Source organism: Nyctibius grandis, chromosome 7 (assembly GCF_013368605.1).
Source record: "Nyctibius grandis isolate bNycGra1 chromosome 7, bNycGra1.pri, whole genome shotgun sequence".
Classification (NCBI taxonomy): domain Eukaryota; kingdom Metazoa; phylum Chordata; class Aves; order Nyctibiiformes; family Nyctibiidae; genus Nyctibius; species Nyctibius grandis.
Genome location: NC_090664.1, coordinates 19,624,245 through 19,638,220, shown reverse-complemented (window position 1 = coordinate 19,638,220; position 13,976 = coordinate 19,624,245). Strand labels below are relative to the sequence as shown.

The following is a 13,976-nucleotide window of genomic DNA, read 5'->3' as shown; positions in this document are numbered from 1 at the left end:
CAACAACTTACCAAACTCCATCTAAAACATTTGCATTAAAAGTGTAACCACAGTTTGGACCTTTTTTAATTGGCTCACTTCTAGACCACACAGAAAGAATTATTAATGTAAACTAAACCACCATATTTCATAGTAACAGAACCACATTCTGTAAATATTTAGGAAGGTAAACGTCCAAGAAAGTAGAGAGCAACTGATCATAAAATGATTAGTATTGCTCTAAAACCAAAAGCAAAATTCAAATAAAATAAAAAACAAAACAAACCAACTCAAACATCATATACTACTGCATAAGGGTTTAACTTTAGCATTGCTCACTCAGCTACACAAAACACGGAATCTAGATTAATATACAAAAATGTTTTATTTCACAGTGAGGTACATAAAGCTTCTAACTTTAGTAAGCTAAGGCTAAGAGAGAATTGCCTGTTAGGTTAAAGACTGTTTCACATTCCTGAAATATTCTCACCTATTATTGTTTCTGAAGAAAGGCACCAATACTATTTATCCATCAACAGTTCTCCTCTGCATCCAGCCATTTAGAAATGAAGATGCATTATGTGAGGGTCAGTGACGTACTGACCATCGTGGACCCTACAGCACACATTAATGTGTACAAGTACCAAGTAGTATTTATTAAACAACAATTTAAAAATAGCTCATTTGTAAACTTATTAAAAAATTCTGTTAGTTTTTCCTAGTGGTGTCAGCAATATACTCCTGTTAAAAGTAACCAGCTGCATTATTGTTTCCTGTTTACAAAAAAGTACGAAAACACACTCGCGCACATAAAATTGCCTCACGTTCGGTTTGAGTTAAGATGGCACAGCCTTCAAACTGTCCAGCGCAAAACTTACATTTGCAGACCTCCAGGCGACTTGGTGGTTGCACACAGTTCAACAGTAACATTAAAAGGTGTCCCACAGTCCAGATTTTTGACTAGGAAGGGCTGGTGCCTTGGAAAGGTCTGTTCGAAGCGTCCTCGCGCGGGGCCAGGCCAGGGAACACTGTACCCGTTGTTCCCTACTGCGGTCTGAGAAAACCACCTGTAACATACCACACTGAAATGTAGGGCTCTGAGTTTGCGTGAGGGTGGCACCAGCTGCTGCTCGCAGTAGCTCCCGCCGTTTTCCTCGCCTCATGGCAAGGCACGGTTACCACCACAGTCAGGGCTTTTGCCTGGGTGACGATTTCTGAGAAAACTGTGACCTCCCCGCTGAGGTGACCGAGTAAGCCCGCCTCACAGATGGCATCGGCGCCGGCCCGCAATAGGGGCGGCTGAAGGCAGCGACTGCGCGACAGCTCTCCCCCTCTGAGGCCGCGACCCCGCAGGTGCCCTGCCATCCCCTCACAGACCGACAGCCGCCTGCCCTTGCCTCGCTGACTACAGCTCCCAGCGGGCCTCGCCGCCCGCCACCGCCCGCCTCCCGCGCGGGGCCTGCCGGGAGCTGTAGTTTGGCGGGCTCAGTCGGCGAACCGCTGCAGCAGGTGGTCGTCGCCGTGGCGCGCGCCGCCGCTGTCCATGAAGCGCTCGCAGGGGAACTCGATGAGGTCGGCCTCGCTTATGGCGCAGGCGGCGCCGCGAGGCGGCCGGTGGGACTGGAAGCCCGAGAAGTCGGCGGAGACGCCGGTGCCCATGGAGCGGAGGGGCCGGCGGGTGGAGTAGAGCTGCCGGACGTGGACGGGGGCCGCCTTCCGCCGCCGCCGCCCCAGCACCTTCTTCCGCAGCAGGCGGGAGGCCCAAGCCGCCAGCGCCGCGAAGAGCAGCAGCGCGTTCACCGACAGCAGCACCAGGGTGAGCAGCTGCTGGTCGGGGCCGCGGGGCCCGCCCGCCGCCGCACCGCCTTCGGGCAGGGTGACCAGCCCGGCGCAGTGGTCCCGCGGCGCCACCGGGCACACGCGGCCGCCGAGGACGCCCTCGACGCAGACGAGGTAGGGGGTGTCCGGGCGGAGCTCCCGCAGGGTGGCGGCCGGCTCCCCGCGCTCCGGCAGGTAGACGAAGCGCTGGAACTTGACGGCGGTGCCGAAGCGGTCGAAGAGGAGGCGGAACCGCGCCGGCCCCAGCAGGCGGGGGCTGCGGTGTGGCCGCACGGCCCAGCGCACCGTCACCGAGCTGGAGCCCACCGCCTCCACCGACAGGTTGCAGAGGAACAGCTTGTTGAAGTCGCACGGGTCGGACACTAGCGGCGGGACCCCGGCGGCCGGCGCCGAGCGTGACTTGCCGGCCCGCCGAGGCCACGCCACGCTGGGCGGTGCCGGCCCGGAGGCCGCCGGGCGGGCGGGCAGCGGCGGCGTGGGGCTGATCGCCTCCGCCACGGCCCTCGGCGGCGCCGCCGCGCCCTCGGGCGCCCCCAGCAGGCGGGCGGTGGAGGCTGCCGGCGGCGGCCCGCGGGGCAGCCCCGCGCCGCCGCCGCCGCCGCTGTTGTTGCCGAGCCGCTCGGCGGCTGGTGGCGGCTGGCGCTGATCCTCCGCTGCCGGCGGCGGGGACGCAGAGGAGGGAGAGGCGCCGTCGTGGCAGGGGCCGCCGTCTTGCGGCGGGGGAAGCTGGGCGTCCTGCAGGTAGTCGAGGTACTTGCCGGCCATGGTGGGCGGCAGGCGGCACTGAACGAAGACGGTGAGCAGGCGGCCCTGGGAGTGCCAGGCCCCCAGCCAGTGCTTGAGGCCGCGGAGGCGGCAGTCGCAGCTCCAGGCGTTCCCCTCCAGCTCCAGGCGGTAGAGAGCTGGGCTGGAGGCAAAGAGCTCGCCGGGGAGGGTGGCCAGCGCGTTGTCTCGCAGGCTGAGCTCCTGCAAGCGGCTTAGGCGGCTGAAGGTGGCGGGGTTCAGGGCGGTCAGCGCGTTGCGGCTCAGATCCAGCGCCTCCAGGCTGCTTAGCGGCTCCAGCAGGGCAGCGGGCAGGTGGCTCAGCAGGTTTCCCTCCAGGCGCAGCTCCTTCAGCGAACCCAGCCCGGTGAAGGCATCTGGGGCCAGGTGAACCAGGCGGTTGCCACTGAGCGAGAGCTTCGCCAAGCCAGGCAGGTGCTGGAAGAGCCCCCCTGTCAGCTGCTGCAGGCTGTTGCTGGCCAGCAGCAGGGTGTGGAGGGAGCGCAGTGGCCCGAAGATGTCCGGGTGACGAAGGGAGCTCTGCTGGTTCCCTGAGAGGTCGAGGAAGCGCAGTTTAGCCAGGCCAGTGAAGGCACCGCGGCTCAGCCAGCGGATGCGGTTGGACTCCAGGTGCAGGTAGAGTAAGTTCGGTAGCCCTGAGAAAGTGGAGTCGCCCAGCGAGCCCAGCTCGTTGCCATCCAGGCGCAGCTTGACAAGGCTGCCGAGGCCGGAGAAGCAGGCAGCACTGAGGCGGCCGATCTCGTTGGCATTCACGTAGAGGATGCGCAGCTTGGCCAGAGCGCTGAGGGTGCCGGGGGCCAGCGCCGGCAGCAGGTTGTTGCCCAGGTAGAGCTCCTCCAGCCGACCCAGGCGCTCAAAGGCCTTGGGATGCAGCGAGCGGATCCGGTTGTACTGCAGGTCCAGGCGCTGGAGCCCTGCCAGGCGGTGAAAGTCGAAGGCGGAGATGTTGGCGATGAAGTTGCCCCCGAGGCTGTAGGTGAGGATATCCTGGGGCTCGGCAGCCTTGGGCACCGAGCGCAGGCCCCGGTTGGTGCAGAGGAGGTGCTGGTGCTGCTGGCAGTCGCATGGCTCGGGGCAGATGGGCTCGGCCGCGGGCAGCAGCAGGAGGAAGAGGGGGACACAGCCCCAGAGCACCCGCGGCAGCACCATCAGGCAGACCCGGCGCGGCGCCCCCATCCCGGGACGAGCCGTGGGCTGCTTCCCCCGCCGACTTTGTGTCTCTCCGGCATCCCCACCTCCTCCTTCGCGGCTGCTAATCGGCCCCTCCTCTGTTCCGCGCCGGGCTGAGCTCCGCGCCGGGCAGGCAGGCGCGCCGGCGGCCGCAGGTCGCGGTGCCCGGCACCATGGGCTCGCCAGAGCCGGGCGGGGGCGCGGAGCGGCCGGGAGGGCTGCGGGCTGTCGTCGCCGCCGCCGCCCGTGCTCTGCCGCCCCTCGCGGTCCGCAGGCTGCGGTTCGGCGGTCGCCGGCCCCGCTGCTGGCGCTGCCGCGGGGGGCGGGCGGGGGTGCGTGCGGCCGGCGGGTGCGGAGCGGAGCGGCTGCCCGCTACTCCGCCGGCTCTCCCAGGGGCGGAGGGGGCGGGCGGAGCGGGGCCGGGGCCGGGGCCGGGGGGGGGGGGCGGGTGTGAGTGCGGCGGGCGGAGCTGGAGAAAGACGAGCTCCGAAACTTGCCGAGAAAACTCAGCGGAAATTCGTACTTCCCACACTGTGCCCTGGGGGACCGGAGGATCGGATGGAGCCGGGGAGAGGGAGGACGGCGCGGCGGGGGGTGGAGGAAGCCCGCGGCCGGTCCTGGCTCGGCTCAGCCCCGGCAGCGAGCAGGGGCGCAAAGTGGGAAAGTAGGAATTGGAACCGGCTGTGGCTGCCTCCGGCCACATGAGCTGCGGAGAGCTGCGCGTCGGGGAGGGGGCAGGGAACAGAAGTAAACTAGTCGTCCCCCCACACACTTTTTTTTTGCTTGTATTTAGAAACCTGCCAAAAGCAATAGTTACAGTTTACCACAGATTAAGGACTTTGTTTTGTTTTAGGCAAACGGCAATCAGAGGACTAAGCCGTCTATAGTACATCAAAGAATGAATTTTCTTTCTTTCTCTGCCTATCCAGCCCAGTAGGTTCCTGACAAAGCTGCCAGTGAAGATGCAGTTGAATATAGCTCCGGGTCCATGAGGGGCTCATCATCATGATTAAGATCCTCTTTAGAAATAATTCCCATTTTAAAGACTCTTCTCTCTCAACAGCACTCAAATTCAGAGTGAAAAGGTGTTGGAAAGCGTACTGAAAACAAAATAGACTGTATACCCATCCTTTCAATGACTCATCTTTCTTCCCTTTTGGCATTTTTTGTTTTCCTAAGATGTTGCCAATGGGGTAAATAAGTGACTAAGGGCAGGAGGAAATGCCTAGATATGAAGAGTATATAAGGTTGTCAAGGATAATGAGAGAAAGAACATAATGCCCCAAATACCATCTTGCCAATTTAATAAATACATTGGAAACTGTATTACCATGTGAAGTTGTATCCAGCTGAACACACTTTGCATACACTTCTGGACTAAAGCCGTGTACAAGCCATGCCCTTTTCTTTCACCAGAAGGCAGAATTTATATAGCTTTCATGAAAGCTTTGTTTTTAGTGGCTGTGTCAACATGAGCGAGTAGCATGGGATGGTAGTTTGTGCTGAGTCCCTGTTGTCCGCTTTCATGGAGAAGTGTTTCTTTGAGCTGTCTCTGATTTGATCCTGCTGTCTAGCAGTTGAAGAACATGAAGGGTCCTTCAAGTCTGCCCCTGAACACGAAGCACAGTGTTGTACGTGGAGGTGATCAGCAGATTTTCTTCAAAAGCACACTGGGATAAGGCTTGGCTCGGTCAAAGGAACATTGCTATGAGCATCTTGATTCTTAGCTCTTGTAGTTAGCTGAGCCTAGGCCTTGTGAAGAAGAATCTTTTTGTAGTGGTGACTGCATTGTGCTGGTGTGGGAAATCATATTTGGGGCAGGAGAGTGATATTTTAGATAATCTGGATGAATTTTGCAAATATCTTCTAAAATCAAGTGAGCAGCTCTGAATTATAACTTGCTTATTGGGAAAACCCGATGTGAACAATAATGTGCTGGAATATAGTTATGGCAAGGTGAGCTGGTTAAGGGGGATCACGAAATTTAAAGCTAGAGACTTTTTTTTTTGTGAGAAATGGCAGTTGTGTAGGCAGTCTTGGTAAACTGGAAGAGTAACTTAAAGATTAGGTACTTATACCCAAAAATCTACTTACAGGGGAAGGCATCATAGTATATTGCATCAAAAATTAAAAATTTGGAAGCAAAAATGGTGAAAATTAGAGTTGTCAGATTCCAGAACTTGCTGACTTCTGCAGTTATGCACTATCTTGTCATCAAACAAGCATGTTCTTAGATTTTGATTTAAAATTGTGTCCTAAATTGTCACTGCATTGTTTTCTGACGGTGGACAGAAGTTTGTCTGCTTCTTGACTGAAGTGGAAAGTTTCTGTTTTGATTATTTGTAAATGCTTTATTTCAAACAGTACATGCTTGGTTAGTAAGGTATTTTTTTCCTGAAATAAAGATGAGTAAGTTTCACAGGAGGAACTTTTTGCTAGCGTTTTTTCTTCTTTTCCCAGGTTATGAAAGAAGCCTATCCAGCATTCGTTCATGATTCTAATGTCCATGGGTTAAGAATCCAGAACCTTTTAGCTCAGTCTCTTCCTTACTGAATGTGTTTTCACTTGCCAGCTTTTTCTTTTCGGTATCTATCACATCATCTCTAATATTCAGGACAAAGTAGAGGGATTTTTTTCACACTACAAAGACTACATTTCTTTCCTCATTCTCAAAGCCACTACAAAGCAAGGGAAGACATCCTGGCTGCTCTCAAAGTTTTCTTTAGTTCTGAGCAAAGCCTAATTGACCAGTGACTTCCCCCCTGTCCACCTCCCCCCCAAAAAAATCTACTTCACTGTGGTGTACTTTAAATACTGAAATTTTAGAAAACCATTCTGTATAGTGGTATGCTTATTTTCTGTTCCTTTGGGTTTTTCTCTTGGAACATGCTCAAGCTTATAAGAGCAATTTATGTCCTGTCCTTCCTGTAGAAGCACCGTAGATCTTTTTCTAGTCATGTGTCATTGGAAATACTAAAGGTTTAAGTCAGATTGTGTCTTATGTATTGCTTTTGATTTATGCTTTCTGACACTTAGCCAACATTATTATTTTCACTGGGTTAGGGGAATTGAGGAATTTAATAAAAAAATTTTACTGGTGATTCTTAAGAAGAGAATTCATCACACAGTTGTTCTCACACTGGAAATATTTTATACCAGAAACAAGATAAACAAATACAATGGTTTTTTTTCTGATTTTTTGTTTGGTTGGGTTTTTTTAAAATTCAAGTAGGAAGTTATGCTTCAAAATACGTTAGGAACACATGTGTTCAGATAAAAGATGCCATGTTTGTTTTCCTACTTTGGAATAGGAACTTGCCAGCTGCAGTAGTTCTTTCCTTATCCAAGCACACAATAAATTTTTAATGCATGATTGAGAAATAATAATGTTTTTTACCTCAAACTGAAAAAGCATAAATCTGACTATAAAAAATGGGGGGGGGGGGCTGTTTAATAAAAGCTTTAAAGGTTATCTTAAAATACACCTTCATGATTAAGAGATGAAGTATGAAGACAGAATTCTAAGGGCCAAGAACAAATAGCAAAACCAGAAATACTGTTTTTCCACTGATATGTATGTATGCCTGTGATGATTATGAGTGAACTGACCTTAAATAAGATTTTGTTTCATGGCTAAATAGTATCCATATGTTTGTTATACCTAAGACCAAATACCTCTGATTTTCTTTTTTTTGTTGTTGTTTTTTTAGAGAGATGTCATCTAGGCACTGATCAGACGACTGGTGCTTGAAAGTGTTCTACACATATTTGTAGGCAGAATGCAAAATGGAGTGAAAGAGGCAGCAAGCTCAGTGTAGCCTATCCCAGCACGTACGAGGACTGTGGCAATATCCCCGTGAGAAACTTCCATTAAACAAAACGACTCTTTCTTGATTCCAGAATAAGAGAACTGGTGCTGAACTGGTGAGTTTAAGGGCTGGTATCTCATAGCTTTATGTAGTTACCAGGATTGGTAATTAGTTATGTGGAACTGGAGCTTTATCTCAAAAGAGGAATTTTTCATAGGTCTGTACAATTCTTCTGCCCACTGCACAAGTGTTTTCATCTGAGTTTGTTCAAAATGTTTCTAGAAGTGTTAGCTTTAAACTTAATTTCTCACTGAGCCAGCTGTCTTCATAGAAACTTTAAACTATTCAACTTTAGTGTCAGAATTCTCATTTAAAACAAGACAAAAAGCTTCTGTAAGTTGATATATCAACATGTTTAGTTGGTTGCAATGTAAAAACTTAATTTGGAGTTATTTGACTTACACTGTCATTGGAAGTCGTGGTATACCTCATTACTTCGTGAGTCGTGCTAAGTTCTCCCCATGTAAGCATAGAGAAAAACAGAAAGGTACTACACCGTTCCTGTTTTCTAGCTGATAAAGTTTCACCGTATGAATCTATACTTTTGTAGGTATCTTTGTTTTTTGAAGAGATAAAAATATTGTGGAGCACTTCAAAGTATTAACAAAACAGTTGGTACACCTTCAGTGTCTTTGTTAGTGGCTCCAGCAGCTCATGGATTAAAGCATTTTTTAAGTGGTCACCATTTTCAGTGCTATTCTATATATCAGTGCCAGTAATGCAAATACCATAGTGTAGGAAAATATGAGAATTCTAGTGCCAAACGTGCTAATTTTTTTTTCCTTTGAAATTGCACAAACAGTTCACCTATGTTGTATAATTTATGTTGGTTGCACTTACTGCAGTAATTAACATTTTAAATAAAACTTTTTCCTGGTATGATGGTTTGTGTTCATTTGTGATGAAATGCCACTTGCTACATCCAGTTCTTCAGATATAAAGCATGACTCCCAGGCCAGCAGTTAATATTACATGCCTGTTCTGCTCCACAGAACAAAAGTTACCAGATGTTTAATAGATATCTGGTCCCATCATCCGTAGAGCTCTGTGGCCTACAAGGCTCTGCTGATTGCGAATATCTTTAAATCTTTTCAGAATTAAACATCTGAGTAAAGTGTTTGTGTTTTTTTGCCATATGATACTAGTCTAGACATGCTTATACCATTGTGTGCATGCTCTGTCAAACAGTCAAACCCCACTGAATTTCACGTAGTGTAAGTTGTGCCTCTTAGACTTCCTCTGGGCAGGCGATTCCAGGATGTCACATTGATTATAGCAGTTGGTTCCTTTGTGCATATTAGTTTACTAATTGCCCAAGCAATTTCAAATCTGTTTTTTGTGTTTCCCTGTGTAGACTGTGTGAAACAAATTGTAGCTGTATCCACAGGTAACAATGTATTCACATGTTCAGTCTGCAAGTCTAGCTCCATATGTACAATTACACAAATCAAGGAATGGATGTTGTTGCTGTAATGTTAGTATTTCGTAACAATAAATAGAGAGTTAGGTATCTGAATTCTCAATGCATTCTTATAGTGATCTTTGCCAGTATGTATCACTGACAAATTAGCATTCATGGGTTAGATTGGCTGAATCATACTTGCAAAGGTCTAGCCAATTATTTAGCTGATATATTTTGCTGTACCCAACACTTATTTCCTGAGGGAGAAACTCTTTCATGAAAGTACATAATTTTTGTGTAGTTCAACATCTGTGACGGTAAGAAAGGAGAGAACCCTACTTGTGTCAGGATAAGAGTGGTGTAATTTATGTAAAACAAATGCTTATGTAGCTTATGCAGGGCCAATTATCTGTTGCAGTGTCTGCAGTTTTTTCGCATGATTATCTGTTTATATACTGAATCTTTGCAGTATTGTTAGATGAGTTTTTTCCATAACTGGGTAACAAATCAGGCAAGTGTTCTTGCAAACATTTTCTTCTTCTTTTTCTCCATAAAAGGATTTGTGTACTTGGGGCAATCTCTTTCATAGTGGGTAATACTCTCTTGCCATGTTTTTAGTGTGATAGATGCTCTTTTCTTTTCCTATCATCTTGTAATTTGGAGAGTCTGAAGCAGAAGAACCCTGAAACAAAATACCACTTGGACCAGGACTTCTGTTACTAATTGGTAAAACATGTTCTGATAGACATGCAGAAAATAGAAAACACTCACTGTTTGATGCGATTGACCTATATCAGGTTAGAAGGGATTCCTCAGTGTCATTTAGTCCAGCCTCCCAACTAGATCTGGTTGCTCAGTGCTCTGTCAACTCTCTGAGGATGGAGGTATTACAGTGCCTCCCCTTAGGCAGTTGAAGACAGCAAAGCTGTATTATAGCTGAACAAATCCTTTTCTTTCAGTCACTCCTCATACATTGACATGCTTCAGCCTCATGGTCATCTGTGGCTCTCCACTGGACTTGCTTCAATATGTCAGTGCTGTTCTTTTATTGGAGCAGTCAAAACCCAATAGCTAAAAGCCCAGGGCCACTAAGATGATTAAGGGACTGGAGCATCTGTTATATGAGGAAAGGCTGAGAGAGCTGGGACAGTTCAGCCTAGAGAAGAGAAGGCTGAGGGGGGAGCTCATCAGTGTATATAAATACCTGAAGGAAGAGTGCAAAGAGGACAGAGCCAGGCCCTTTTGAGTGGTGCCCAGTGACAGGACTAGAGGCAATGGGTACAAACTGAAACACAGAAAGTTCTGTCTGAACATCAAGAAACACTTTTTCACTGTGAGGGTGACCAACCATTGGCACAGGTTGCCCAAGGAGGTTGTGGAGTCTCCATCGTTGGATACGTCTTGATTTGATGGCAGCCTGCTCTAGGTGACCCAGCTTGAGCAGAGGGGTTGGACCAGATGACCTCTGGAGGTCCCTTCCAACCTCAGCCATTCTTGGATTCTAAAGCTGGGCACAGCACTTCCATGTGGTCACAAGTGCTTAATAAAGGGGAGTAGCCACTTTGTTTGACTTACTGGCTATGCCCTTGCTCATCCAGCCCAGTATGCATCTGGCCTTTGCCAGAAGGGCACACTGCTAACCCGTGTTCATTTTGTTTTCTGTGAGGACCCCCATGTAATTTACAGCAAAACTGCTTTTTAGCCACCCTAATGCACGGTGGTTATACTCTCCCATGTGCAGGACTTTGCGTTTGCCTTTGTTCAATTTCATGAGGTTTCAGTTGTCTCTTTTCTCCAGCCAGCTGACGTCCCTCTGAATATCAGTCTTGCCCTCCAGCATATCAAGTGCTTCCCCATGTGCTACCATCCATGAAGCTGTGGATTGTGCACTCTGTTAAAAGAGTAGATAAAGACCCACTTTTAGTACTTGGGGGATGCCCATAGTAACTGGCTGCCTGTTGGACTGATCACAACCCAATGTGTTAGAGTCCAACTGATCTTCCATCCACTTTATCATTCACTTATCTAGCCTATGTCTCATCAGTTTTGCTACAGTGATGTTACAGGAGACTGTGTTGAAGGCTTTGCTAAAGTCAAAGTAAATATCATATTTTGTTCTCCCGTTGTCCACGGAGCTAGTCATTGTCACCAAAGACATTTAGGTTGGTTAGGCCCAGATTGTCCTTGATGAATCCATGCTGGTTGTTTTCAGTCACCTTTTTGTCCCTTATGTGCTCAGACATTACATGCAGGAGGACTTACTCCATAACCCTCCTGGGACCAGAGGCAAGGCTGAGTGGCCTGTGGTGGTCTGGATTCTCATTGCTATGCTTGAAGATGGCCTTTTTCCAGTCATCGGGAACCTCTCCCAGTTCCCGTGTTCTTTTAAACTAGTAGAGAGCAGCCTTGCAATGAAATTGGCCAACTCAGATGCAGCCTGTCTGGGCCCATGGACTTGTGTATGTCCAATTAACTTGAGAGGTTCCTGATTTGATCATTTGTTGTGGATAATGCTTTGCTCCCACAAACTCTGTTACTAACATAAGGGAGCTGGGAAGCCTAAGGAAAAATCTTACCAGTAAAAATGGAGGCACAAAGGCATTGAATACCTCAGACTTTTCCATTTGCTTTATCACTAGGTCCCCTGCCCTGTTAAGCTGTGATCTCACCTCTTCTTTAGCCTTTTTTTTTTTTTTTGCTGCGGGTATTGAAGACTTTCTCACTTTTGCTTTTCGCATCTCTAGCTAATTTTGGCTTCAGCTGAGCTTTGGCTTTTGTGTCTGCATCTCTGCATGCTCAGGCAATGTTTCCCTTTCTCCAGGTAGTCTGGTTCTGTGTCTATCTTTTGTGGTCTTCGACCGTACTTGCTTGGCTTCTTAAGTGGCAGAAAGGACCATCCTTATGCTTTGAGGAGGTTGTCCTTGAAAATCAGCCAGCTTTTCTGGGTCCCTTTGTCCTTCATGGCAGTATCCTGTAGGTCCTGCCAAGCAGACCCCTGAACAAGGAAAGATCTGCTTTCTTGAAGGCCAAGATTATAATTGTAATTGTAGTTGCAATGTTATGGTCATGGCAGCTAAGGTTCCCCTCAACTTTCACGCCTCCAACTAGTTCTTGGTTATTCATGGAAGCAGGTCCAGCAGAGCACCTACTCAGTTGGTCAGTTGCTTGAATCAAAAAATTGTTATCAACACAATTCATCAACATGTGCTCCCAACTTCTGTTTCATAATTAGTGTGCGTGAGTCTTAAGTAATTGACAGCTACATGCTAGACACTGAACTGGAATGACTCAGCATACCGTTGACATTAATAGAGCCATGTGCTTATGTGCTTTCACTCAAGCACATGACTAAGCTTTCGTTAGAAAGACTGACTGGATCATCGGGTTTAGTCATCTGCTATCAAAGTACATCATATGAGTCCATTCGCATCCTTTTGAGAAGTTATTTCAGTTTTTTTTGCTCCTTTTGCTGCTACTGAAAGCATCTTTGAGAATGATCTGGCTGTAGTAGGCAACCTTCCAATTTCTGAGGTAACTTCTTCCTGTTTAGTGTGCATTTCTTTGGGGGTCTAAATTATCCTTTAATGTAAAAACCTTTACTCATCTTTTGGCATTTAGTGTTCTGATATTTACAGAGAGCCCAGTCCTGTCCCTTCAGGCTGTTTTGCTGTGATAAACAATCCAAGCTGGTTTAAGCTGCCATAGACAGATAGACTCTTGATTCCCCTGTAGATGCCAATGTATCTTATCTCTGTTTTAATTACTCTTTCTTGGAGACCAGTGATAGAAATCTACACCCAACTCCAGATAAAGTCTCTTTGGTGCCTGAGGGAAGTTTCATATGCTTGAAATTATGCTCGGTTTGAAATCACAGAATCACAGAATCACAGAATGTTAGGGATTGGAAGGGACCTCGAAAGATCATCTAGTCCAATCCCCCTGCCGGGGCAGGATTGCCTAGACCATATCACACAGGAACACGTCCAGGCGGGTTTTGAATGTCTCCAGAGAAGGAGACTCCACAACCTCTCTGGGCAGCCTGTTCCAGTGTTCGGTCACCCTCACCGTAAAGAAGTTTTTCCTCATATTTAAGTGGAACCTCCTGTGTTCCAGCTTGCACCCATTGCCCCTTGTCCTGTCAAGGGATGTCACTGAGAAGAGCCTGGCTCCATCCTCTTGACACTTGCCCTTTACATATTTATAAACATTAATGAGGTCACCCCTCAGTCTCCTCTTCTCCAAGCTAAAGAGACGCAGCTCCCTCAGCCTCTCCTCATAAGGGAGATGTTCCACTCCCTTAATCATCTTCGTGGCTCTGCGCTGGACTCTCTCTAGCAGTTCCCTGTCCTTCTTGAACTGAGGGGCCCAGAACTGGACACAATACTCCAGATGCGGCCTCACCAGGGCAGAGTAGAGGGGGAGGAGAACCTCTCTCGACCTGCTGACCACACCCCTTCTAATACAGCCCAGGATGCCATTGGCCTTCTTGGCCACAAGGGCACACTGCTGGCTCATGGTCATCCTGCTGTCCACTAGGACCCCCAGGTCCCTTTCCCCTACGCTGGTCTCCAACAGGTCTGCCCCCAACCTGTACTGGTACATGGGGTTGTTCTTGCCCAGATGCAGGACTCTACACTTGCCCTTGTTATATTTCATTAAATTTCTCCCCGCCCAACTCTCCAGCCTGTCCAGGTCTCTCTGAATGGCTGCGCAGCCTTCCGTTGTGTCAGCCACTCCTCCCAGTTTTGTGTCATCAGCGAACTTGCTGACAGCGCACTCTAATCCCTCATCCAAGTCATTAATGAATATATTGAATAGAACTGGTCCCAGAACCGACCCTTGCGGGACCCCACTAGACACAGGCCTCCAACTGGACTCTGTCCCATTGACCACCACTCTCTGGCTTCTTTCCTTCAGCCAGTTCACAATCCACC

The 13,976-nt window shown here is 48.7% G+C and overlaps 1 protein-coding gene across 1 annotated transcript; it reads right to left on the bottom strand.

Moving 5' to 3' along the window:
- Nucleotides 1-377: 377 nt before the first annotated feature.
- On the bottom strand, nucleotides 378-3,917 carry TRIL (TLR4 interactor with leucine rich repeats). Its single transcript, XM_068405191.1, has one exon. The coding sequence runs from the start codon at nucleotides 3,775-3,777 to the stop codon at nucleotides 1,465-1,467; it is 2,313 nt and encodes a 770-aa protein (XP_068261292.1). The 5' UTR covers nucleotides 3,778-3,917; the 3' UTR covers nucleotides 378-1,464.
- Between the last annotated feature and the right edge of the window lie 10,059 nt (nucleotides 3,918-13,976).

What these genes read in the sequence shown, in the direction of transcription:
- TRIL (XM_068405191.1), bottom strand. Translation starts at nt 3,777, where the DNA reads ATGGGGGCGCCGCGCCGGGTCTGCCTGATGGTGCTGCCGCGGGTGCTC.